Source organism: Xenopus tropicalis, chromosome 5 (genome assembly GCF_000004195.4).
Source record: "Xenopus tropicalis strain Nigerian chromosome 5, UCB_Xtro_10.0, whole genome shotgun sequence".
NCBI classification, from domain to species: domain Eukaryota; kingdom Metazoa; phylum Chordata; class Amphibia; order Anura; family Pipidae; genus Xenopus; species Xenopus tropicalis.
Window position 1 is genome coordinate 119,904,442 of NC_030681.2, and position 26,005 is coordinate 119,930,446.

The following is a 26,005-nucleotide window of genomic DNA, read 5'->3' on the forward strand; positions in this document are numbered from 1 at the left end:
TAAATTCATATATGCTGGGAAATTGTGACGATTGATAACAAGGGAACAGACCTACTGTATTCCCCTTGTCCAGGTATGTTTAGTCCATTTTAACATAAACAAATTTTACACCAGTTATCTGTTCACTGCCCTTTTTCTATTTACAGGGAAAATGGTTATGAATTTTGAGATGAAACTGGGATGGGGAAAGGCTGTACCTATCCCTCCACATCCAATATATATTCCTCCATCCATGATGGAACACACCCTTCCACCCCCTCCTTCTGGTCTTCCATTTAATGCCCAACCTAGAGAGAGACTGAAGAACCCCAATGCTCCTATGATGCCACTTCCAAAAAATAAAGAGGAATTTGAGAAGGTAATTAAGACAGCAAAATTATTAGCTGTTAATTATTTTTGTTGAAATGGTGTGTCGCTGTGCATATATAGACAGCCAATTTTTATCAGTGCTTCTGATTTAGTGTATATAGTTTTTTAGACATTGTGTCTTACATATCTTAAGTTAGGCTATCTTCACATGTAGATCTCAGGAGTTTTTAAATCTACGATGTCTTGTAAAGTAGTGGTATCTTGAGTTAATTTGTGTTGTGCTGAGTAGTTGGTGTGCTGCAATTACTAGAAGCGGAGTTGAATGTCAATAAGCAATTTCAGATGGCCTTCTAAGGTAGTAAAATGGTTTGGCAGCTTTTAAAACTAGACTGCAGAAATGATAATGTGTATGGATGTATGCAGGAGAGAAGAATGAGTATTTGGATTGGTTAAAACTAGAGTAATTCCCTTACATTTGCATTTAACAGCTTCTGCCTAACTTTAGCACTATTTCTAAATAAATTGTAGGAAACACTATATACTCTGAGTTCAATCCATGTATTCCCTGTTAGATGCCAATCAGAGACCTGATAGGGGGGGCGGTTTGGTCATTCATTTAATAGATGTCAGATTGCTATATCCACTCATACTGAAGCAAACTTTGCAAGATGGTGTGTTACCTTTTCTCTGTTATATTTCCTTTCTATTCACCCAATGCGTAACATGATATTCGTTTAAAGCAGTTTCTATGAGTAATGCCTCATTAAATAATGTCATATTTTTTATATATACATCATGTGGTATATAATGGTGTCTCACAAATTTTTGAGACAATTCTGTCAAATAATTTTGATAAATATTGATCTAACCTAGCATTGATGAATGTTAATTTGGGGTAGAATAACACAACTGTATCACTCACTCAGAGCCACCACTTCAGCATAATGTCAGTGTAGTACCTAATGGTAGTTGGTTCCTTTAATGTGAATTATAGTAAATGGTTCTCACCAAGTAATTGTCAGGTACACAAAAGCTCAATATCCAGTGTACTATAAACTTTCAAAAGTAACGTCAGATCTTGAGTGCTAGATGTATAGTCTTTAATGCATATGTATATTATTTTGCTTGTTACTTGTTAACAATACTCACATATTCTATGTTTATTATCTGATGTGACTTCATATACAGACTCTGTCGCAAGCCATAGTCAAAGTGGTTATCCCAACAGAAAGGTACATTTTTTTTCTTTTATTATTACTGATATGAATATAGAAAATAACCCCCTACGGAATTGCAAGCTGGTTGATGGTCTTGAGGAGGTGATTTTTGCTTCACTGAGCAAAAGTTCTTATTTGCAGGATTTTTTTTTTTATTTTCTATTTTTTTTTTTACCTACTTTCCTTTTTAGCTTTTTCTGCAGACAGCTGTTTTGGTTTTCTTTCCCTACACCTACTCCCCCCCTCTTGTGTTGTAAAGATATAATCAACTAAATTAATTAATGCCTTAGAGTTGCTGCTTATTTAACTAAGATATCCGGTATTGTTAAATCAAAATATTATGAGTCCCCTTTCCCCAAACTGGATATTTATTGATTACCTTTTATTAAAAGCTGTGTTCAAAGTTTTATGAAATGACAACAAATATTACCTAAGTTAATTGCAGTTAGCATGATTAATTTACATGAGCTTAAAAGTGATTAGCAGCAACAGGCTAGCTTAGGTGATTTATACTCTTGCTCAGTAAAGCTTAGTCTCTTATTCAAGATGAAAAGTACAACCTTGCTTAAAAGTAAATCGGACACAAATATTTAATCTCAAATGACCTTTGACATTGGCCTTGGTGAGAAACACCACAGCTGAACTGTCTGCGGCAGCGGGGGACAAGGAAAACATCAAGGGATGGATTGGGAAAGTATTTTGACCAGACATTGGTACGATCGGCTCCAATAAATGTGGTTGTTGTAATAAATGAAACACTATACATAATGTTTGGCCAAATGTATAGCCTTTAGTGCATTTCTCTTTCTGCTCACACTAGTTTTTAGTATACATACCTGTATTACCAGATATAGGAAGGTATTTCTTTAAAGTCTAGTATACTAGTGTGGAATATATATTTCTTATCCATTAGAGACAACAGCTGGTTATTTTCAGCAAATTGGTGCTTTATTTTTACTTTAATGGAAAAGATTTAAATGCACCAGCTTAATTTAGAATTCCTGATTTCTTCTAGGAAAATTTTTTTTACAGAATGCTTTTTTTACTCTTATGGTTAGCATTTTTTTTAAATATTGTATTTTGATACTTTCTGGGTTGTTTTGTTGTGTGCGTTTGTGTGTAAGCTTGAATGGGTGTTAACCATACATGATATGAATACTGAGGCAAAATCCTTGAGTCGTGGGCACATTTAATCATCCCTTCTCCACCTAGTTCTCAGAATACAAAGTAAGCTTTACCAAAAGATATGTTTTTATAAGCTTTAGTTCTATAAGGTCTTTCCTTACAATTCCAGAACACACAGTACCAACTGTGTTCATGAAGACTTTGGATCTTGCCCAATTAATTTGATGGAAGAATGTATTTTGAAGTTATGACCACAAAGTTGAAATTTCTTAGCGTTAGAAACTGCATATTTTACTTTTTTTGTTAAGTTTTTGCTTATTAAAAATTGCATTGCTAAATATTTTAGCTGATGTACCCCTGTGGCTAAGAATTAAATGATTGTGTGGAGTAGGAAAAATATTAAACCTTCTCTTTTAAAGGCTGTCTCTGCCATTTACTAGTGGAAAGACTAATGTATTACCTGTGTGTTAGAGGGACTGAATCCCCCACTTCTATTAGAGCTTAAGGTTTTCCTTGATGTTGCAATTTCCTATATAGGACTAGAAATCTTTACTTTAAATTCTGAACACAATGTTGTTAGGTCTGAATACATTTTTCTTTAACTGTACTGTCGTTGTAGGAATTTACTCGCTTTGATACATCGGATGATCGAGTTTGTGGTGCGTGAAGGGCCAATGTTTGAAGCTATGATCATGAACAGAGAAATCAACAATCCAATGTTTAGGTAAGTGTTTGCTTTTTAACATGGGTAGGAAATAAAACCTACGCTATGATTGCCTTAGTTATGCCTTAGAATAACAACAAAATCGTGTGCCTTCAAAAAGTATCTCTCTTTTTCTGAAATCATTACAGGTATCTGACCCCTTATCCGGAAACCCATTATGCAGAAAGTTCCAAATTACAGAAAGGCCATCTCCCATAGACTCCATTTTAATTAAATAATTCAGATTTTTAAAAATGATTTCCCTTTTCTCTGTAATAATAAAACACATACTTGATCTCAACTAAGAAATTATTCATCGTTATTGGAGGCAAAACAATCCTATTGGGTTTAATTTAAACTATTTAATGTTTTTAGCAGACTTTAGGTAGGAGATCTGAATTTTGGAAAGACCCCTTATCCGGAAAACACCAGGTCCTGAGCATTCTGGATAATGGGTCCCATACCTGTACCTGTTAATATGGAAAAGCTTTTCAGATATGCATGTTAATGGACAAAATAGACTTTTGTACAAGCTAGTTCTACTAGTCTATTAGTATTTAGTCACTTACTGTTTAAAAAACTCTGTAATCTTTAGCTTTTATTTCACATTGATCGCTACAACTGTGATTTATAATTGCTGTTTTATGTAATTGTTCCTTATTTAGTTGTAATTTTTTTTTTTCAAATTTTATTTCGGTCAGGTTTCTGTTTGAAAATCAGGCTCCTGCTCATGTTTATTACAGGTGGAAACTCTATTCAATATTACAGGTAAACATTTAGAAATACAATATGGACCACAAATACTTTTTTTTTCTTAGGCATAGACTATGTTGCAGTTCATGTAACATGCTTTTCATGTATGTGTAACTTTGAGAGGAGGGCCTAAAATAGATAATAATAAATATATTGTCAGGAAGATGATACGTGTTGCATGTTCTTTTCAGTGTAGATAATTAGATTACCCGGGCACAGATAAACAGAAGTCCATTATGCAGGGGGATTATAGGAACTCTGGTAATGTATAAATATGTAGTAATGCCACATTCCGTTTGCCCTGTTAAGCTCAAGAAATAGCAGAAGTCATATTTTTTTTGTGATTAAAATGATAGGCAAAATTTATGTTCAGCTTAAAGGAGAAGGAAAGGCTAAGTCACTTGGGGGTGCCAAAATGTTAGGCACCCCCAAGTGACCTAATAGCTTACCTTTTACCTTGGGTTGGTGCCCCTCTTAGGAGAAAACCGTACCTGCAGTGAGTGCTTCCTTTTGTTGTCAAAATCCCTGGGCAGCAGAGTGAAAAGCCAACTTTTTTTTGTTAAAGTCTGGCTTTTCACTCTACTGCACAAGAGTGTGAAGAAGGAAGAGAAGACGCTCCCTGCGGGTACCCCGGTCTGGTGCGGTTTTTTCCTAACAGGAGCACCAGCCTGAGGTAAAGCGATTAGTCACTTGGGGGTGCCTAACGTTTTGGCACCCCCCAAGTGACTTAGCCTTTCCTTCTTCTTTAAGCCCTATTCACTGAACTTATGCCAAAAAGGGGGAATACTTTTCCTTTAAACATGGTATGTTGAAAGTGACTCATTTACTTCCTTTTGAATATGCTTAACTTCTTCCATCAATGTTACCTTCTTTCGAATGGTCTAAAGGTTTTGCTCTGTAGATTCTTTGGCACAATGAAAGGTGTTAGGTAGTCCCCCAGCATAACAGGAAATATTGTAGAGAATAGAAACTCTAATTTATTTATATAGATTTTGCAGTATAAAATAAAACATACTAGTTTGGTGCTGTCCTTTGTGTTTGTGTCTAAATTTGTACTACCCTGATAGAAACACAAAAAAATTAAGAACTCTTTAAAGTGATACTGACATGAAAAAACTACTTTTCAAAATATGAATATACATAAAAAGCTACCTATAGGTCGTGTTGACGGTTTTTCGCTGACGGGTTTGATTTTGTAAGTAATCGTTACTTGGAAGTTCTTAAACCTGACTGCTTTGCCAACCTGACTGTCCCTTTCCAACCTGACTGTCCCTTTCCAACCTGTCAGTTATAGCTTCTAATGCTAACAGACAAATATGGCCGCCCCCTCATAGAGGAACACGGGGGATCAGACAGGTTATGTAAATGCCTCAGGCAAATATTTTTATGGCAAAATTATAAAGTTCTTGCAAAGACAATGTTATGAGAGATGTAAAAAAAAGATTTACTTTCTGATGTCAGTATCTCTTTAACTGGAGTCTTGTATGACTTCGGTATTTTTCCCGTTGTCAGAATTCTAAGTTATATTTTATATTGCTTTGCTGCAAAACCCTTACTTTTAGAGGAAGGTGCTTTTAATAGTTGGAGTTCTCAGCCTTTTTAGCATGGTGTAAATTCTACTGTTTTTAATTACACGTGATTTTCAGCTTGCTTGGTGGCAAAGTGCTCAGGGAGGGCCCAAGTAATTTCTGTTAAAGCTTACAGAATGGGGTTTTGCCATCCACTGTCCAAGCTGAAAATCATAAGCAATGGCAAAGCACTCAAGATAAGAATGAGCTCTGTATAAAGAACCTTTAAGTGCACCTATCGCCCACTAATTATTTCCCTTACCAGAGCTGTGGGCTTATAGGGTGCCACATATTGCTTGTTTATTGCAAAACATTAGTTTTTGTTTAAAAACACAGCTCTCACCATTGCTAGGCTGCCCGCACCAGGAGGGAGCTCCCGGTGGATGCGATTCACCCTCCTATGTCACAAGCATGCGCATGCAGAGCGAGTTGTGGCACTCGCTCATTATGCACATGTAAGTATCACCACATGGCTGCTTGCTCTGGGAGCTCCCTCTTTGTGTGGGCAGCCTAGTGCTGGCAGGGGCTATATTTTCCAAAATAAAAGCTATTGTTTCCCCTAACTAGAGTGCGGGCTCTATTAGCCAGTACCTCTGGTGGGAGAAACAGTTTGAGTGTGATAGATGCCCTTTAAGCTGCAGGCTTTGAGATAAGGAGCAGCTTATGTAGAGTTTTTTTTAACTTGTTTCTTCTCTGAAAACAGTGACTTAATTAAAACAAAAATAATGCTCAGCACACTCTACATTGAACTACTGTTTATAAAGGGCGTATACTGCTTTATACCTTAACATCCTTCCGTAATATGGACATGGGAGATAGCTTTTGTTATTTAGTCATATTATTAAGTATCTGGCACTTAAAGCTTGCTACTTACATGTAGTACAGTAAGTTTGGTGCCTAAGGTACAGGTAGATTGGGACAAGAACAGACAAATCACATTTACATGTAATATTACTGAACAACGGTTTATGTGTCATGATATCCTTTGGTAAACACTTGATCCTCCTAGGGGGACTCCCCAACAAAATGGAGAACAGAAGACTTCAGAATGTTCAAGAATGGCTCATTCTGGAGACCTCCACCCTTGAATCCATACCTGCATGGAATGGCTGAAGAGCAGGAAGCTGAGCCTTTTGTAGAAGAACCAATCAAAAAGGGCTCCCTTAAGGAAGAGTAAGTTCTCTTATCTTGTGTTCAAAGGAGAAGGAAAGGTAAAAACTAAGTAAGCTTTATCAGAAAGGTTTAACAGGGGAAGTACTCCAACACTCTGTGTATACTCAGAGTCAGATTGCACAAGGTGTCTCCCACCCTTCGTCAATAATCGAAAAACAGAAAAAAGTTTTTGTGCTTCATCTGAATGGTTAATACATAACTTTTATTTCATGTCTGATTAAAATAAATATCTATATACACTTGTGACGATTCAAAGTTCATTAATCCATGTCAACCAGTGGCATGGATGCTCAGAGTTCATCTATTTACATCATTAGTTGGTCAGGATTCAGTTTCAGAGCATGATTAGTAAGGGCTGATGTTCCGGAGTCGATTAGATATATTTACAGTTCCTGTGTATACCCACAAATAAATATCTGAGGGATGCTTATGTAGAGCACTGTTCCAAATGACCGCAGTCAGCTTATATACAAATCCCTCGGGGAGGAATACTTATGTTACATACAAAAGTTAGTGACATACAAACTGGTGGGGACTTAAGCAGTCAGCCACCAAAAGTAAGTACATATATACGTCTCAGGGGTAATGTAGCATCTTAGAGAGGAGAGAGGCAGGTAATAGTGCAGGTACACCCATCACGGATCGCACCGTTATATCAAATGCATGACGCGCTCTCTCACCAACCACCATCCCCACATTGATTGTGGTTATCAGGAGCTGCCTCTTGAGTTCAACAGAAAATCTACAGGCGCCTACACCCCTCTCGCGGACTGCCACCCCAGCACTGATCGTGGCTATCATGAGCCGCCTAAGTTACAAACACAGGCTAGCCGTGGGTCTTGCCTCTGCCCCAATAACCGCCTCCCCTGCTTCTTGCTGCGGCTATCAAGAGCCGTCTACTCTCAAATCGTGCCACTACCTCAGCTGACTAACTGGCTCCCACGTGACATCGCCCAGACCCCCCCCCCCCCTACGCGTTTCGGCACATACGTGACTTCGTCAGGGGCAATCATTGGCTGAATCTCACGTCCTCCAGTCTTGAAATAATCCATCATTGATGACGTAATTTTTACCTGTGTACCTTTATCAAAAGCGCCATCTATGGGCCAAAAAGTATTCTCATACTATTAACCAATATACATAAACATAAGAAGGAAGCACGTTTATGTGAGCATATCGGAGCGAAACTCGAACCGTGTGTGTATTTACATTTGTCTTTAATCATCTATGCCACTGGTTGACATGGATTGATGAACTTTGAATCGTCACAAGTGTATATAGATTTTTATTTTATATACAGACATGAAATGAAAGTTATGTATTAACCATTCAGATGAAGCACATAAACTTTTTTCTGTTTTTCATTTATCAGAAAGGTCTATGTAAATACAGCCAAAGCACTCACAGAAATGTGAGAGAGCCCTCTATCAAAAGAAACAGGATTTCTTGTATCCTTTTTTTTTTTCCTGTGCCAGAGTCTGCTCCCCTCTACTGCTCCCCCCTTCCACAAGAATGCTAAGAACTTGTGGCGTGGCATTATGGGAATTTTCTTTACAGAGCTCAGCGTTTCTTTTTCCTATGAGGCTTCTGATCACCTGAACAGGCGAAATATTCCTGCAGCTTGAGATTAACTCTTTATTAGCCTTTCCTTCTCCTTTAAGGGTCCCAATGCCTTTAGTTTTTAAGCGATGAGTGTATCATTTCCCCCACTCTTTATTTATGATGCAGTATATATCTAACAATCCTATATAGTTTATATATATTAAATTTGTCAGAAGCAAAATCTGATATCTTGGGGAAGTGTTCTCTTGGTAAGTGGAAATGCTACATTGGGTTAATGTCATTCACACCTGAAAATGTATGCATATTGGATTACATTTTAAATACTCTAAACATCAGACATTTATGCGCTCAGCCTCTCATCACAGGAAAAACACATTCACAGAGGCCTCTTTATCTAAATGATATTGACATTTCTAAAGATTTAAGGGCAGTTACAGGCATTAATGGCAATTTCTGTTTTAGACAAAGGGATAAACTGGAAGAGATCTTACGAGGGCTAACACCAAGAAAAAATGACATCGGGGAGGCTATGATGTTCTGCCTGAATCATGCTGAGGCTGCTGAAGAGATTGTAGACTGTATAACGGAGTCTTTGTCTATCTTAAAAACCCCACTCCCTAAAAAGGTAAAAAATATACAAGCATAATTTATCCACAACTACATATATATTTCTCCACTGCCATCACAGAAATATACATAGCTGGACCCTTACTATTGTAAAAGTAAAATTTTGTCCAGTAGAGAAACTATCGGCTCAGGAATTTGTTACAAACTGCTATAGGAAGACACATGGCACATTCAAAGGGCTAACTGAACGGACAATACAAGACCAAGGGATGAGACCACTGGCTGCGGATGCAGTCCCTCTTATTACTGAAAGATTAATGCCTATGGAACACAGTGTTGTGTGACACTGCCACTTGTTCAGAATAGAAGGAGCTTTGCATAGTGCTAACAGGTGGATCTTGGGCATTTTATTTGCCTCTGTTTTTTGCCTGATGGAAGTGGCAGACAAAGCACCATGTGTGCCAAGGGAATAAGAAATTCATATATGGTGGTGCTATTAGAAAGTTTTGATTAACTGTCTGCTTAAAGGTCTGCTTTAAACTTGCAGAATAGAATATCACCTACAACATTTCCTCCTTGCATTTTTTGTAAAAGATTGCATTTGGTACCCAGATATTTGGTCAGTGAAAGAACTATATTTGTTCCTGAAATGGTGCTGCATGTGGCTGTTCTGTAAATTTCAGTCATCTGCTTCCGTCCACCAAACTATTCTGTACCGTGTTGTTTAATTGGTAAATATTTAGTGCTGACTTGCTTGTCCTAATTATCAATAGAAATTAAGTTAAGTATTTTTCAAAACTTTGAGGCCAATGTTAGACCTTGAGCTAATCTACTTTCATCTGTTTTGGCCCATGAATTCACAAACACATTAGCTTGAATATTGCATTCCCCCCTCCCCAGAGTGTGTATATATTTATGAAGTTTACCTTGATTATTTAACATTGCCACCTTACCCGCTAGGTATGTTATTGCCTTTAAGGATTTTTTCTAAATATTTGCATTTTTTAATACAGGTATAGGACCCGTTATCCAGAATGCTCGGGACCAAGGGTGTTCTGGATAAGGGGTGTTTCCGTAGTTTGGATCTCCATACCTTAACTCTACTAAAAATCAATAAAACATTAATTAAACCCAATATGATTATTTATATCTTAATTGGGATCAGTTACAAGGTACTGTTTTATTAATACAGAGAAAAAGAAAATCCGCTTTCTGAATTATTTGATTAAAATGGAGTCTATGGGAGGTGGGCTTTCTGTAATTCGGAGCTTCCTCGATAACAGGTTTCCGGATAAGGGATCCCATACCTGTATAATGTTTAAATGTGCTCATCTGCCTTATAGTTTATGGTCTGTTTTTTTTTAATCTACTTTTCCTATATACAGAGCATTTAGTTGATGGAATCTTTGTTTTGTTTAGATTGCCAGACTATATCTAGTGTCTGATGTCTTATATAATTCTTCAGCTAAAGTTGCCAATGCTTCATACTACAGAAAATAGTAAGTATTCACATTCAGATTATATTGGGTAATATTACTGTCTAGAAACTCCACTAAGTACTAAGTCTAAAACTTGTGCTGTACAGCATTTTACATTGATCTGGATAAAATACCTATCCAAAGAAGTCAGTTGAAATAAAGTGACATAGTTATGCAATTAGATGGGAAGAGTACTTCAAACAATGCGTACTCCAAACACTCCAGACCATTTAAATACAAATTAACACAATACTTTACTGTTCCCATGTATCCACAAGATAGAAAAACTATTATTAATAAATAATACTAGTTTGTCTCAATATAAGGAAAAAGAGGGGGCTCAGGGTGTCAAAAATCGTACCGAATAAATTGATGAGGCCCGGGTGTAACCCGGACCTAGCACAGTGCAAAATACATCCAAGAGCCCAAAAGTCAAGCGGGTAATTTAAATGAGAAAACGTTCAGAGTCCAAAGGTGGTCCGGGTGCTCAGGGCCCCAAACCCGTAGCTGAAGGGAAACGATCAGTAATTCAAACAATGCGAACTCCAAACACTCCAGACCATTTAAAGTTTCGTTAAGAGCTGACCTTTATTTTTCCATCTAAAAAAGAATTGCCTAAGGTAATTCTTAGGTAATTGCCTCAGGCAATTCTTTTTTAGATGGAACAATAAAGGTCTGCACTTAACGAAACTATTTGGAGTACAGGTGCACTGAATATGTAAGTCTGGCACAGGTTTCATTCCCTAACCAATTTGTTCTAATGCCTTTGACTCCAAATTTAAAGGGGTCCTCCTCATCCTCCACCTCAAAACACTTTTTTGTAAAGTTAAAGAAAATGTAGTTCTAAGCAACCATAAATAATAATGTTTTTACAGTTTTGGTTTTAAATATATTTCTAATTGTGATTTACTGTTAAAAGCAGTATTTCTGGCTGTTTACATTCTCTACATGCCTAAATATCAAATTATTATTAACTTTTATATGTATTTGTATTATATGCCGTATTTTACCAAGCTCAATTTATTCAAGAAACCAATCTTATCTGATGATCAGTATTGCACTTCCAGAAATGTACTAATGTTTCAAAAGTAGGTTTCTTAAAAGCACAAACATCCAAAGTATAAATTTCTGAAGCATTCTTAATACACCATTCTTTTGTCTGTAGCTTTGAAGCAAAGTTATGCCAAATATTTGCTGATCTCAATGCTGCCTACAGAGCTATACAAGGTCACTTGCAGTCAGAAAATTTTAAGGTAAGTCTTCTAATTCATTAATTGTGCTAGATAAGTATCCCAATAGGGCAAAGACAGATGGGGTGATTAGTTGCTGGGATTTTTAAAAATCCTAACTAATTGCAGCAGCATGCATATCATGTAACTTTTTTTTTGTACAATATGGTGACACATTCCACACCTAACTCTCAGCCCAAGCCGCTACTACAAGTCTTATGTGGGTCAGAATTAAAAAGATGTTTGATTTTGGGTATAAATGCATAATGACTCTTACAACTCTGCGGAATATGTTGGCGCATTATAAATAAATGTTAATAATAATAAGATAAAAATTGTACTTTGCTTGCCTATAGATGTGTTATTTATTTATTTCTCTTTTAGCAACGTGTCATGGCTTGCTTTCGTGCATGGGAAGACTGGGCAATTTATCCTGAGCCTTACTTAATTAGATTACAAAACATTTTCCTGGGACTTGTAAATATTGAAGATAAAGAACCAGAGGTACAATAAACATAATTTTTTTTGGCATAATTATATAAAGTCTTACTCATCACCTGTGGGAGTTTTGTGAGAATATTTTTGGAAACACAGCCAGTTTTTGCAAAGTGGTTGTGTAATAACTGGACCCCCACATAAACCAAGTAGCATTCATGAGAAAAAATTATTGCTATCATAAACTTTATTTGGTCTAGTTAAATTTTTTTTTTAATTAGATTTACAAAGTTGTATTGGTAATGTACAAAATGCTACCAAAATCTTATACACTGCTTCATATTTTATAAATAAGCAATACTGTCAGCTTTAAAAATGTTGTTTTTGTAAAATAGATTTTACAGCAGTAACTTTGTTTTTGACTATAGGAAGTACCAGATGATTTGGATGGTGCTCCGATTGAGGAAGAGTTGGATGTACCTCTTATTGAGGATGTTGATGGAATCCCAATTGATGGTGCTCCTATTGATGACTTAGATGGTGTTCCCATAAAATCTTTAGAAGATGATTTGGATGGAGTACCATGTAAGTTTCTATCTTAAAATGTTGCTATATGGTTTAAATTTTGTAATAAGCGCAGACCACCTCCCTTGTGTGCCTTACTCCACTGGGAGCCCATAGTCCCATCTTTCACATTGCTTCATTTGTGATGTCGCACAGCCTGATATTAAGCAGTTATTTTGCTTTAGGTTTAGGATATATTTTTTAAAATATATGATCATCAAAGTTAACGACATCTGTTTTTGTGACACCTTCCAAGCCTAAATGTGGCAAGATTATGCATTATTTGTTATTCAAATGACAGACCACATTTGAGACTTTACCCTCATTTTGCATCTGATAATAGAGGTTCTTGGATGATTTATATAAGTATAGTTTCCTGTAAAGAGCATGAAAATACAAACTACAGAACATAATAGTGTCTGTCTATCTAGTTTTACCATGTAACATTTGGTGTTATCTTTAGTTTATTTAACCTACTTTAAGGTATCCTTTTTATATTAACTGGCTTGCTTTATTCACATCTAGTATCACAGCACCTTTTTTGGTGACATCTGAGGTTTTTGGTGAATGACTATACTATACACGTTAAAGGCTCTTAGCCTTGCATCCCATCTGTAATAAGCTGGGCTTGCTTGTATATAGGGGGCATATGATACCTGGCTAGTGGAGTTCCAAGAGTGCTTTGTATTAAAGTGATAAAAAAGGCAGTAAAGAAAGTAAGAGTATAGAGGCAGACAAGGAATATATAAATGATTGTCAAATTCTGCAGTCTGTGACAAAAGAGAGAGTGGGGGTGAATGGGCAGGAGGAGCAAACATATATTATTATATAAGTAAAATTCCCTAGTTAGTGTAAACTTGAGAAGCCTGTGGTTTTTTCTTTGTGGGAAATACATTTGTAGGAATGTGAAAATGTATTAGCATTTTTTAAGAGTTTATTTTCAGGTGCCAAGATAACAGTGTATTATGATAGCAAACATATACTTTTTACAAGATACTGTTGCATTAAATTTTTTTTTATTCTTCTCTTAGTGGACATTAATGATGATGCTAAGAAGAATGAACCCATTTTTAAAGTTGCACCTTCGAAATGGGAAGCTGTGGATGAATCAGAACTTGAATCACAAGGTTTGCAGAACATTGTGTATATTTTACATGCAGACATATTCTTTGGCTAGTTTGATTGCAAAGTAACACTAGAAAAGGTGACAAGATAGTTCATTGACTTTCAGCTTTGTAAGTCTCTTATTCAGTCATTTTTTTTTTAATAAAGAATCTTGAGATTTTTTTAATTGTATAATCGACTGTGATCATGTTACCTGAAGTTAATTTAAAATCACTCTTTCTGATAAACTGTGGCTCATATAAATGCCAGTAGACCACTGTAGACCTTTATACTGTTGCACTGCTGTAGTGAATAGTTAGGCTTATTTAAGTACTCCCTAATTTTACACAGAAAAGCAAGTGTTTGCACTTCATATTTTCTGTCAACAGCCTCTTGCTCCAACAGCAGAGGTGTTTTGTTTTTTTAAGGAAATGCAGTAACTTTATATATGAAATATATATAAAATGTAAATTATGATGTAAATACATAGTAAGTTAGGTTGAAAAAAGGCATACATCCACCAAGTATATAACCTGCCTAAGAGCTAGTTAATCCAGAGGAAGACCAAAAAACCTCATCTGAAGCCTCTCTAATTTGCCGCAGAGTGGGAAAAATTCCTTCCTGACTCCAAGATGGCAATCGGACCAGTCCCTGGATCAACTTGTACTAAGAGCTATCTCCCATACCCCTGTTTTCCTTTACTTGCTAAAAAGCCATCCAACCCCTTCTTGAAGCTATTTAATGTATCAGCCAGTACAACTGGTTTAGGGAGGGAATTCCACAGCTCTCACAGTAAAAAAACCTTTCCAAATATTTAAATGGAACCTCCTTTCTTCTAAACGGAGTGGATGCCCTTGTGTCAGTTGGAAAGACCTACTAGTAAATAAAGCATTAGAGTGGTTATTATATGATACCCATATATATTTATACATAGTTATATCACCTCCTAAATGCCTCTTCTCCAGTGTAAACACCACCACCGTGGCCAGTCTTTCTTCATAACTTTCCATACCCTTTATCAGCTTAGTTGCACTTCTTTGTACCCTCTCTAACTCAATAATGTCCAATTTGAGCACTGGAGTCCAAAACTGGACAGTATAGTCTAGGTGGGGCCTTACCAGCACTCTGTAAAGGGGAAGAATAACACCCTCCTCCCGTGAATCCACTGATAACCTTACTCCAAGCAGAGAATGTACCATTAACAACCACTCTCTGTACCCAATCCTGTAGCCCAGTGATCACCAACCAGTGGCTCGTGAGCCACATGTTACTCACCAACCCCTTGGATGTTGCTCACAGTGGCCTCAAAGCAGGTGCTTATTTTGAATTTCTGACTTGGAGGCATAAATGCCATATGTACTGCTAAACAGAGTCTTTTGTAGTCTGGCAGTCCCCATTGGGCTACTAATTAACCAATCTGTGTCCTTATTGGTAACCTACTAAGAAAGTTTTTGTGCTTGTGTTGCTCCTCAGATTTTTTTTTATTGAAATGTTGCTCACGACTATAAAAGGTTGGGGATCCCTGCTGTAGCCAGTTTCCTATCCATGTACGAACGACTTCACTAAGACCAGTAGACCTTACTTTAGAAAGCAGTCATTGTGGGGAACGGTATCAAATGCTTTGGCAAAATCCAAAAAGATCACATCTACTGCACCCCCACTGTCTAGCATCTTACTAACCTCATCATAAAAAACAATTACCGTATATACTCGAGTATAAGCCGATCCGAGTATAAGCCGAGGTACCTAATTTTACCTAAGAAAACTGGAAAAACTTATTGACTCGAGTATAAGCCTAGGGAGGGAAATGCAGCCGCTACTGCTAACAGCTACTGTGCGATCCCTTGTGTGCGCCAAGGCACTTGGAATTAGATGCAACAATTTATCACTGCGTGTACTGTTTACATACAGAAAGCATTTTTTTTTACGTGCAGCCTTATGCAAATGATTACATGCAGCCTTGCATGCAACTCACTTGCCCCCCCCCACCCTGTGGATGCACCCTGTAAATAATCGACAAGGTATAGTGAGTACAAGCTAAATGCATATAACCAGATACTGAAATGGCCAGGATATTACAGCATACCAATCTGCTGGAATAAGTGAATCATGCTTACCCCCCCAGTGGACGTAAGTTCCTAGGGGGCTTCTTCTCCCCCCCCGTGCTTCTTCCCGTGTTTCTTCTACCCCCCTAGCATGAGTCCGTGCGAGCAGCGCAGTATAAGAGCCGAGGTTACACTAAATACAAATTCTCACTGATGAGCCTGTGCAATTTCAGGACAAATTCCCATGTTTTATGCAATGGAGAGCAGGTGCAAGAGAAAAATAAAGCCTCTACAACTCACCTCATCCGGAACTACAACTCCCATGATCCCCACTTCAACCTCCACTACTTAATTGTAGTCCCAGAATTCAGAATAATAAGGGCACAGATCAGCCTTCCCTTCGCTCATATCTAGAGGCAATTCTGCCTCTATCACCACCCACAGCACCATGAAACAGGGTCAGGCAGGAAGCAGCAGTTCTATTGCAGATCTGGATTCCTCAGAATTTCGGGCCTGCTACAGATTCTGGGGGGTTTGTGCTGTGGAACTGTCAAGGAATCGTAATGAAATAGCCAACATGCAGCTACTGTGGAGCTGCTAAGGATGCTGGGAGTTGTAGTCCAGCTACAGCAGGAAAGGAGCAAGTTGGGCTAATGCCCTATACAGGCAGTACAGGTGTAGGCATATACATTCCTTTCCAGCGGAAAATCTAAGTGCCTGTTCATGTAACAATGTGTTGGGTCAAAGTTAGTTAGGAGTCAGCCTGGCAGCCACGCCTTGTAGGCTCCATTCTACAGATCTAAGTCCCTTCCCGGCCTACAGGGCCCGTGCAAACGCTGTTCAGCCCCATAGGTATCGGCCCCCTTGGGTATGCCCTACTCTCCCACCCCTGATCTGCCCCGTGACCTTAGCGCTGAGACGTTTTGCCCCGGAACAGTCCAACTTCCCGCTGTACTGAGCGCTGCAAGCGGCACACTAACAGGCTGGGCTTGCTGAGAAAGAGCAGCGAACGGATGCGTACGCGCCAGCAGGTAGCAGGTTCCGTATATACCGTATACCATATATACTCTAATATAGTGGCAGACTCACGAACGTGCTTACCCGGGGGGGGTGCGAGCAGCGAACGCATGGGGATGCGCAGCGAGTTCCATCTTGACCGTATATATGCGAGTATAAGCCGAGGTCGACTTTTACAGCTCTTTTTTGGGGCTCAAAAACTCGGCTTATACTCGAGTATATACGGTACATTTGTCTGACATGACCTGTCCTTCATAAAGCTATGCATTAAGCTGCCAGCTTTACATGCATAGCTTTGTAGTTTTGGGTAAAGTTCAGTTGGCCACAAGGGCACACAGTATGAGCTTGTTTTTGTTTTCTCCATCTCTTAGATATAAACACCTGCACATAGATACAAACCTTTTTGATCCTCTATGCTGAACATCATCAGATTTAACCTGGATAACAACCTTGTGCTAACTACAGAGGAATTATTTCATAGTCATCAATCTGTATAGGCTCTTAAATTAGTGATGTTTCTATAATTGGCTGGCAAACGTGTTTCCACTGTTTTGACTGACCACCTCTTCAGTAACATTCAGTAAAGTTATTTGCAAATTTGCTTTGCAAAAGATTATAGTAATTTGTTGAATATTCTTTTCATATAGCAGTTACAACATCAAAATGGGAATTATTTGACCAGCATGAAGAGTCTGAAGAAGAAGAAAATCTGAAGTAAGAAGGATTTAGAACATACAGTAGTTAAAATTTGTTAAAATATTGTTACATTTCTAATTGAGTAAATATTTATCTTATATACTATGTGATTACTTTTACAGTTTAATTATATTTAAAAAAAAAAAAAAAAAAATACACAGTATTTTTGTCTGTAGACATTTTTGTGTACTCTGGTTTGATGCCAATGTTGCACATTAATTTTCAGTAAGTCAAAAAAAAAAAAAAAACTGGGTCAAGTAATTGTATTCATTTGTTTATTGATATTTGGACAATTATGTGTATTTGTATACATTTAAAAACCCTGTATTTTTACTTCTAGTTAAAGCTTGGATTCTGTTGAATTTGCAACAGTGGAGTAAATCTAGATAATAACTTGCATTTCATTATAGCCCTGCTGATTGCTTATCATGTCCCACACACTGAAACCCACTGCAGCACAAAAGCTCTTAACTATAATTGACTGGCAAAGGTGTTCCAGGTATTTGTTCAAGGTATTTGTTATTCAGTTTTAGATTGCTTACACATGTCATATTTTTTTTTAATTGCAGCCAAGACGAAGAGAGCGAAGACGAAGAGGATACGCAGAGCTCCAAATCTGAGGATCAGCATTATTACTCAAACCCCATCAGAGATGAAATGTCAGATTCTAAATCCATGAAATACTCTGAAATGAGTGAAGAAAAACGTGCCAAACTCAGGGAAATAGAGGTAAGCACTATAAATGATACTCAAAATACATTTTTAAAAGTAGTTTACCAATTAACTTTAAGACTTTTTGAATTCAGCCCCCCCTTCCATTGGTCTAACATTTGTTTTGCATCAATTACACACATATTAAACTTGATGTAAATAGCCATTCTGCTATTATACCCCAAATATCTAAGACAAGCATTTACTTTAGAGTTCAGCATTTATTGGTTTTCATGTTGTGCAACCCTATTCAATGCATTTGGGTTTAACAGTTTTATAGGACTATTCAGCAGCAGCAATGTTGTGTTGTAATTGCTGTATTTGTTTTTTTTATTTTATATATATATATAATTTTTTTTTTTTTTTTTAATTTATTTATTTATTTCTGTATATTTTTTTTATAGCTTAAAGTAATGAAATTTCAAGATGAAATTGAGTCTGGAAAAAGGCCAAAGAAACCTGGACAGAGTATTCAAGAACAAGTTGAACACTATCGGGATAAACTTCTTCAGAGGGTATGATATTTTATTTTGAAAATGTTCCCCTATATTTAGTTTAAAGGAAAACTATACCCCCAAACAATGTAGGTCTCTTTAAAAAGATATTGCATAAACAAGTTCATATGTAAAATCCTGCTTCATCTAAATAACCACTTTCATAAAAATATACTTTTTTTAGTAGTATGTGCTATTGGATACTCCTAAATAGAATAATGCGATTTTAAGAATTAAGGGCCATCTCCTGGGACCATAGGATTCACAGTGCAAACAAACGAGCCAAGGCACAAATACATGCTAGGCCACATCAGCCAATGAATGGACAGAGTTCTGCCTTTTGCTTCCACACTCCTTGTTACAGTTAGAGCTGCATTATTTCAATGGAAAGGGTGTGTATGTATGTGTGTATATATTATGTTAAGTGACCTATCTGTTTGTTAAGTATTCATTCTGGGGGTATAGTTTTCCTTTAATTTTCTTAAATGGCTACTAGCTAGATTCCTATCTGCTAGTTTTTCTATCTGCTAGTTATGGATGAAGAAGGGTTAGGCTTTGGATCTTTTATCTTGATAAGTTAAAAGGCATGGTCTGTTAATTTTTTTTACTTAGCCTAGTTGATTAGTTTGTCCTGCTCAGTTTTTGCAAACATGACAAAACTAGATTTTTTATAAGATTACATTGAGTTCTGCTGTTTCCTTACCTAATGTTTTGCCACTTTTTCGTGTATCGTAACAGTCATAGTGGAAAAATTGCCTCTATGTAGTCCATATTGCTGAGTTTGTTATGGTTCAGAATGATGTGTGGTCTTAAATTGCTGCACTCTGCTGTATATTGCTTTTCAGCAGGAGAATCTGCAAGTGAACATGAGCAGCAGAAGTTAATGGTCCTTGGGTTCGTAAGAGCATCTGATTAGTAGCTATCTGAAAGGTTCAAGGGACAGGGAAGGTGTTGGATGTCTGTAACAAAAGCACACCTGTAGTCTGCCTCTTATCAGATAACCACCTGGCTCTGGCTTCCTTGTGTCTTTCAACTTAAAAAAGTTACAATTCCACTGATCTTTTGTGTGAAATTGGAAACCTTTTCTGTGGAAGCCAAACTGATTACTCAAGATAGTGAACCTCTATTGCAGCATGGGTATTGGGTCAGTAAGGTTCTTAGGATTTTCCTCGTTAGAATTAATTGCCTAGTATTAAGTAACAACATTGGATGTTCCAAGAGCAAATGGTAAGCTCTTCCCTGGCTCAAGCATAAATTATGGCAGTTTAGTCAAGAACTTGCCAAAAGTAACCAAGCAGGGCACTTTAGGCTTGCAATTTATTTATACATGGTAATTTTACAGAAAAATGTAGAGTCTTGGTCTGTCTTTGTGTCCTTAATGTTAAGTTGAATATAAAATGCTGTGCGACATTCCTGAAGAACATTAAAGCCTCATTGCAGATTTCTTATTTCCATACTGTATCTTAGATTTAACCATTTTACCTGTTAAGGGCATGTGGTACTATTTTCTTCTAAGAACAATATTTATATATATATTTTTTTTTAGTTGGTGGATATATTAAATTGTGGCTTGTGTTTTGCAGGAAAGAGAAAAAGAGCTTGAAAGGGAAAGAGAGAGGGACAAAAAAGATAAAGACAAGGCTGAGTATCGGACGAAAGAAAAGAAAGACAAAGATGAATCTACTCCTACCAGAAAAGAGAGGTCAGTTGTGACTTACCTTTAAGCCATGAGGAAAAGACATAAACATGATTATGACATTCCATTGAGGTATCTTTGGGGGCCACAGTTAATAAATAACTCATCCTCTTAGTTTCAAGTAATACATTGAGACAGCAGCTTTCTTATAGGCAATCCTGTATTGGCTAATGAAAAATGTTTCTATTGTGGGTAATTTTTCAAGGGACACTGATAAGACACAAAAATAAGAGATTGCAACATGCCTCTGCAGAACCGTTTGCGTGGTTAATTCATTCAGTTTTTGTCAGCTTCATTATAATTACTTAAGTTAGCTTTAATGCCTAGTCAGTCTGTTTTCTCAAGTCACAGCTTTCCTACATAAACTTTTTTTTCCTTTGCGTTGAAATACTGTAGCTATTTGTGGCATAACCATAATACTGTCTTGTAAGGAGGTGTTGGGTCTTCCTCGGAATCTGGGGGGTAGATGGGGCTAACTTTTCTACAGTTTCTTCTTACATGGTGTACTAGACAGGTGTACCTTTACTTAATGTGTGCAGTAGATATATGCAAATCTTCACATCTCAAATTTACTACAATATCTAGTTTAGACCCTTCAGTCTGCAAAATGATTAACTTGGGAATTTTCATGAAGTTGGTATTTCCTAGTATAGGTGCATTGCCTTTCTCATGTTTTGCCGTTATGTGCTAGCAAAGCCATTTAAGAATTTACATGGTAAAACTTAGAGATTTAGTAAGAAATGTTGCAAACATTTATTTGAACATGGCACTCCATATATTAGCACCCCTTTATTTATGTAAGGATTTTTTTCAGTATTTAACCTTTCTACTGCATTAGGTGTCCATAAATTCTTCTCCTTGGTGGAACTGTTTACCATTTCTCTTGAAAGTCTATATTGCACTAACAGTCAACTAAAAGGAAGGTTATATTTAGGCATTAAGGTTGAACTTGATGGACTTGTGTCTTTTTTTCAACCCCTTTTTTTTTTTTTTTAACTATGTTACTAGCAAACAGATGATTTTGAGGAGAACAGGAATATTACTAGAATGTACTGTCTTATTAGATGTTGAATTAAGTTACTGGTGCTGTGTTCCCCTAAAAGATTAAGCAGTAATTAAATCTACATTTTCCCCCTCGTTGAGGCATTGCATCATATTTTGCCATTGGAGCAAGAATAAGAAATGTTATGCTGCAAGCCTAAAATTAGTACGTTTTCTGGACTTCTAATCATGGTGTCCATGACATGTTAGTGGAGGTCACATGCGCTACTCATTCATTTTAATTCTTTTTTTTTATTTCTGTTTTTGTAGGAAAAGACGCCACAGTGGGTCTGTAAGTCCGACGCGAAGTAGTAGCAGCAGGCGAGGGAAGTCCCCTTCACCAAAATCAGAGCGTTCAGAGAGATCGGAGAGATCCCATAAAGATGGCTCTCGATCCAGGTCTTCTCATAAAGACTCACCCAGGGATGTCACTAAAAAGTCCAAAAGGTAAATAAACTGAGATGGCTGCTTACACACCAATATTACAGCTAAAAAAAAATACTTTGTTGGTTCAAGAATAAGGTTTTAAATGGTAGAGTGAATTATTTGCTTTGAAAACAGTGTAATTTAGAAATACAAAGTACACTGTAAAAATCATGACAGTATCCCTTTAAGAAAAGTGCTCAGAACAACAATCTCTTTACTCCTTGATTTTTTTTTTCCTGAGATGGAAATGGAAAACTCTTGCAAATGAACACACATGGTATGACCTACAATGCCAACTATGGGCCAGGCTAGATTGCCTAACCTTAAAGTTTTTTTTTAGCTGAATGGAAGCAAATCCCACCTACACTTTTCCAATATCTTGTAAAAAACCTTTACAGAACAGAGCCTTCTACAGCAGAAGAGATAGTAGCAACATTATATGTTGGTTTTGGAATGGGATGTTGGCCATTCAGATGTCTAGATGCTTTTAGCCATAAACTGTGATTTCATGTTCTGTACCCAAAATATATTTTTAAAAAAATTACTGTGACATTCCCTAAACTTCTCAATTATTAGCAGTTTGGCCATGTCAGTCATTTTGAGGCCAAACACTAAAGCTGTCCATACACGCACTGATGATATCGTACGAAATGAGGTTAGACTTTTCATTTTCAGTGGATTATAAAAGGAGTCTTAAAAGGAAATGATACCTACCTAAACAACTAAATGTAAAATTTCTCAAAATGTTCATCTTATACATGAGTTTGTAACATAAGCCCCTGTGTTGTTTCTGGCCCTACAGTTGCCAGATACACCCCCTGACCCTTTTCTGCTCAGAAAAAGTATGCCTTGAGGAATACATATTATCATTTAGGACTTTCAGTTTTAATTTAAGCAGCTAACTTTAAACTAGATTTCAGATGATCAACAGACATTGTAAAAAGCTTAAATTAGAACTGCACACAATGTGCTCACATTTATGTGATCCACTTGCTTGTTTTAAAGTTTTTATGTTTCACAAAGTCAAAAAGCCTGTCTGATTTTGCAGGTCACCTTCTGGCTCTAGGACACCAAAAAGGTCTCGACGGTCGCGGTCACGGTCACCCAAAAAGTCTGTAAAAAAATCCAGGTCTCAATCTAGATCTCCTCACAGATCTCATAAGAAGTCAAAGAAAAGCAAACACTGACCAGAGTTGATTTTTTTTTTTTTTTTTTAAGTGTCGTTTACTGAAAAATGCATTTGTCTCTGATTAATATTTTATGTTTTTGTGCCTGAACTGTTCAACAAGGAGGGTCACTGACAGAGGGGGAGGGGGTTTTCAAAATAAATAAAAGAAAAACAAAACCATCAAAAAAAAGGCATTTCTACATTTCTGTGAATGCATGTGTATACATGTGGTTATTGCATCTGTAATAATTGTTTCATAATGTAACAAAAACAGATTTTTCTGCCGTGGCAATGTATCACCCTGTAATGAACCATTCTGTTTCATCACGTGTTTGTGAACTGCAGCGGAAGTATTTTATTTTCCCATAGTATATATATATTTTTTTTTTTTTTTTTTTTAGTATATCATGGAAAAAGAAAAAAAAAAACCGTTTCAGCACCATGTTTTTCTTTACTTTTTTTTTTTTTCTTTTGTATCTGAAATTTTGCAGTAGATTTCAAATAAAATATGGACTTATCGATAAGGATAGAGTACTGTTACTATGCTGCTCATTCAAGACCGTATTGGCCATTTAAAAATGGTCTATAATTAACTTTTCTATAATTAAACTAGTTGGCCTTCATTTCTATGAAAATGGTTTTGGACTGCAGTGCAAACTGAAAATGTAAAGATAGGCAGGGAATAAAGCCCTGAGATAGTCACTTTTAATCCCTATGGGGGAAATGTAATAAAGGGTGTTTAACTAAAAACTATTCACAATGCAAAATTGTACTCTCTTGCCCAATTTTCCCTTTGCGTTCTCCTGTCATTTTTTTTTTTTTTTTTATATGTTTACGACTTTTATTACTTTTTCTCCTTAGAGTCCATTCTCCATCTGCTGGATGTTTATCTCAATGGTGCCTGTGTCCCCCAATCTAGGCAAAAGAAATGTTTCAAAGCTTAAAATAGTTTGTCTACTATACCAAGAAAATGAAAAGCATAGTAGTGGTATGGGATTTTGTGCTTGTAAATCAAAATACTTCTCTTTTGAGGATTCATTGTTTCATTTGAGACAAATGCAGGAAAGAAAGCACAATGATAATTTCCAATAATACCAAGCATTTATTTTTAAACAATTGTGTTGTTTTTCATTTAAGGTGTTTTTACCTGGAGACATAGGTACACATCACTTTGTATAGTTAGCAGGTGTATCAGGTGAGACTTTGCAGGAATGACCTGACAACCCATTACCATTTTTAAATAATTGTGGAGAATTGTTTTGGGTGAATATAGCACAGGGCCTTTTAATAAAAGATAAAGTAATGACACTTTAAAGGGGGAAGTATGACCCCTTTTTTTTAACCTTAGAGCATGTGTTTAACATACTTTTGATCCAGAAGCATCATGGTTTGCTGAGCAAACTGATTTGGTAAGAATTGTGAGTTTAAGAATAACTATATTTTTTCAACTTTACACTGGTATCTTGGAGAGGATCAAGCCAATCGCATCACACATATTCGAATGTCTCTGTAAGCACTCATACTTGGTAATATATAGGAGACATTTAAGACATACTGATATGTGAGGGATATATGGGGAAAATGTCTCTAAAGAATAGTGCACCAGGATTTCAAATCTTTCTTTAATCATTAAAGGTGTTAAGGTCTTCACTATGTACATCAGAATGTTGATGGTGATGGAGGGATTTTTATAAACTCCTGCTTTAAGGAGCTCAAAGCTTTACGTATTTGTGGGAAGACATTTGCTTTCTGAGACTGATTCCTCCATGAAGTGGATTTTATCATCTAAGTTTGGTGTAAGGAATTCTGAAACTAGGAATAATTTGTGTAGTAAGTAATCCTTAACCTCTCTACCTTAAGGAATTGTGTCAAATAGATGTCTTGCAGAGAATTTCTTGTACAGTACAATTCTCATGTGTACTCAAGTTACTGTTGTTTTGTCCGTGACTTTCAGTGAGGTTGTAGCAGCAAATCATCGATGCCTTACCTCCTTCTACCTGGATAGAGCTCAAATGATGTAAGGAATTGTTTGCTGTTAAATTTAGGGTGATGTCGCACAGGGAGATTAGTCACTCGTTAATATCAGCAACCGTGGGTAACTAATCTCAAAATGCCTTTCCACCGGCAATAAAGTGAATTGCCTATGGAAAGGCATAGGCGTTGCTTTGTTTTTCCGAAGTTGCGTGAGGTCTCCTGCAGGAGGAAGCTTTGCGTGACTTTGGAAAACAAAGTGATGCATATGCCTTTCCACCAGCGATACACTTTTTTGAGAATGGAAAGGCATTTCGGGAGATTAGCCATCCGCGGTAGCTGAGATTAACTGCAGGCAACTAATCTCCACATGGGACATCATCCTTAAGGTCAAACAAAAAATGCCTTCCTAATGTATTTACAAAGTAAATATATGATGGTTTGGATCCATTCATACTGTATGTAAATATGTCAGAGCAGCCGTTCCTTCATGACAGGGAAATGCACAACATTGACTTAAAGGAAAAATAAAGTCAAAGTCACTTGGGGGTGCCAAAATGTTAGGCACCCCCAAGTGACTTTGACCGCCTACCTTTTACCCCGGGCTGGTGCCCCTGTGAGGAAGGAACAGCACCAGCCCGGGGTAGCTGCCGGCGCTTCCTTTTCCTGATTCGCTGCGCGCGCATGCGCAGTAGAGTGAAAAGCCGAACTTTAAATGTTAAAGTCGGCTTTTCACTCTACTGCGCATGCGCCCACCGCTGGCACTCAGGAAAAGGAAGCGAGGAAGACGGAAGCGCTGCGCTCCAGGTGCCCCGGGCTGGTGCTGTTTTCTCCTAACAGGGGCACCAGCCCGGGGTACGAGGTAAGCGGTTAAAGTCACTTGGGGGTGCCTAACATTTTGGCACCCCCAAGTGACTTTGACTTTCGTTTCCCTTTAATTGTAATTCTTCTG

The 26,005-nt window shown here is 37.1% G+C and overlaps 1 protein-coding gene across 3 annotated transcripts in view; it reads left to right on the top strand.

The window, feature by feature from the left end:
- The window catches only part of u2surp (U2 snRNP associated SURP domain containing), a 39,197-nt gene extending 15,364 nt beyond the window's left edge, over positions 1–23,833 (top strand). Inside the window, exons 10-26 of one of the 3 annotated variants that reach the window (XM_012962813.3) lie at positions 147–358; positions 1,498–1,541; positions 3,271–3,375; positions 4,056–4,122; positions 6,685–6,848; positions 8,874–9,036; positions 10,398–10,477; positions 11,622–11,709; positions 12,070–12,189; positions 12,549–12,705; positions 13,716–13,811; positions 17,498–17,564; positions 18,116–18,275; positions 18,662–18,772; positions 20,335–20,453; positions 21,759–21,935; positions 22,963–23,833. In XM_012962813.3, the coding sequence (XP_012818267.1) occupies positions 147–358; positions 1,498–1,541; positions 3,271–3,375; positions 4,056–4,122; positions 6,685–6,848; positions 8,874–9,036; positions 10,398–10,477; positions 11,622–11,709; positions 12,070–12,189; positions 12,549–12,705; positions 13,716–13,811; positions 17,498–17,564; positions 18,116–18,275; positions 18,662–18,772; positions 20,335–20,453; positions 21,759–21,935; positions 22,963–23,101 (2,069 nt within the window). In that variant the 3' untranslated portion in view covers positions 23,102–23,833. Of the gene's footprint in view, positions 1–146; positions 359–1,497; positions 1,542–3,270; positions 3,376–4,055; positions 4,123–6,684; positions 6,849–8,873; positions 9,037–10,397; positions 10,478–11,621; positions 11,710–12,069; positions 12,190–12,548; positions 12,706–13,715; positions 13,812–17,497; positions 17,565–18,115; positions 18,276–18,661; positions 18,773–20,334; positions 20,454–21,758; positions 21,936–22,962 lie in introns of those variants that run through there. The other 2 variants (NM_001142212.1, XM_018093811.2) reach the window with 2 other exon arrangements.
- The last annotated feature ends 2,172 nt before the right edge of the window (positions 23,834–26,005 follow it).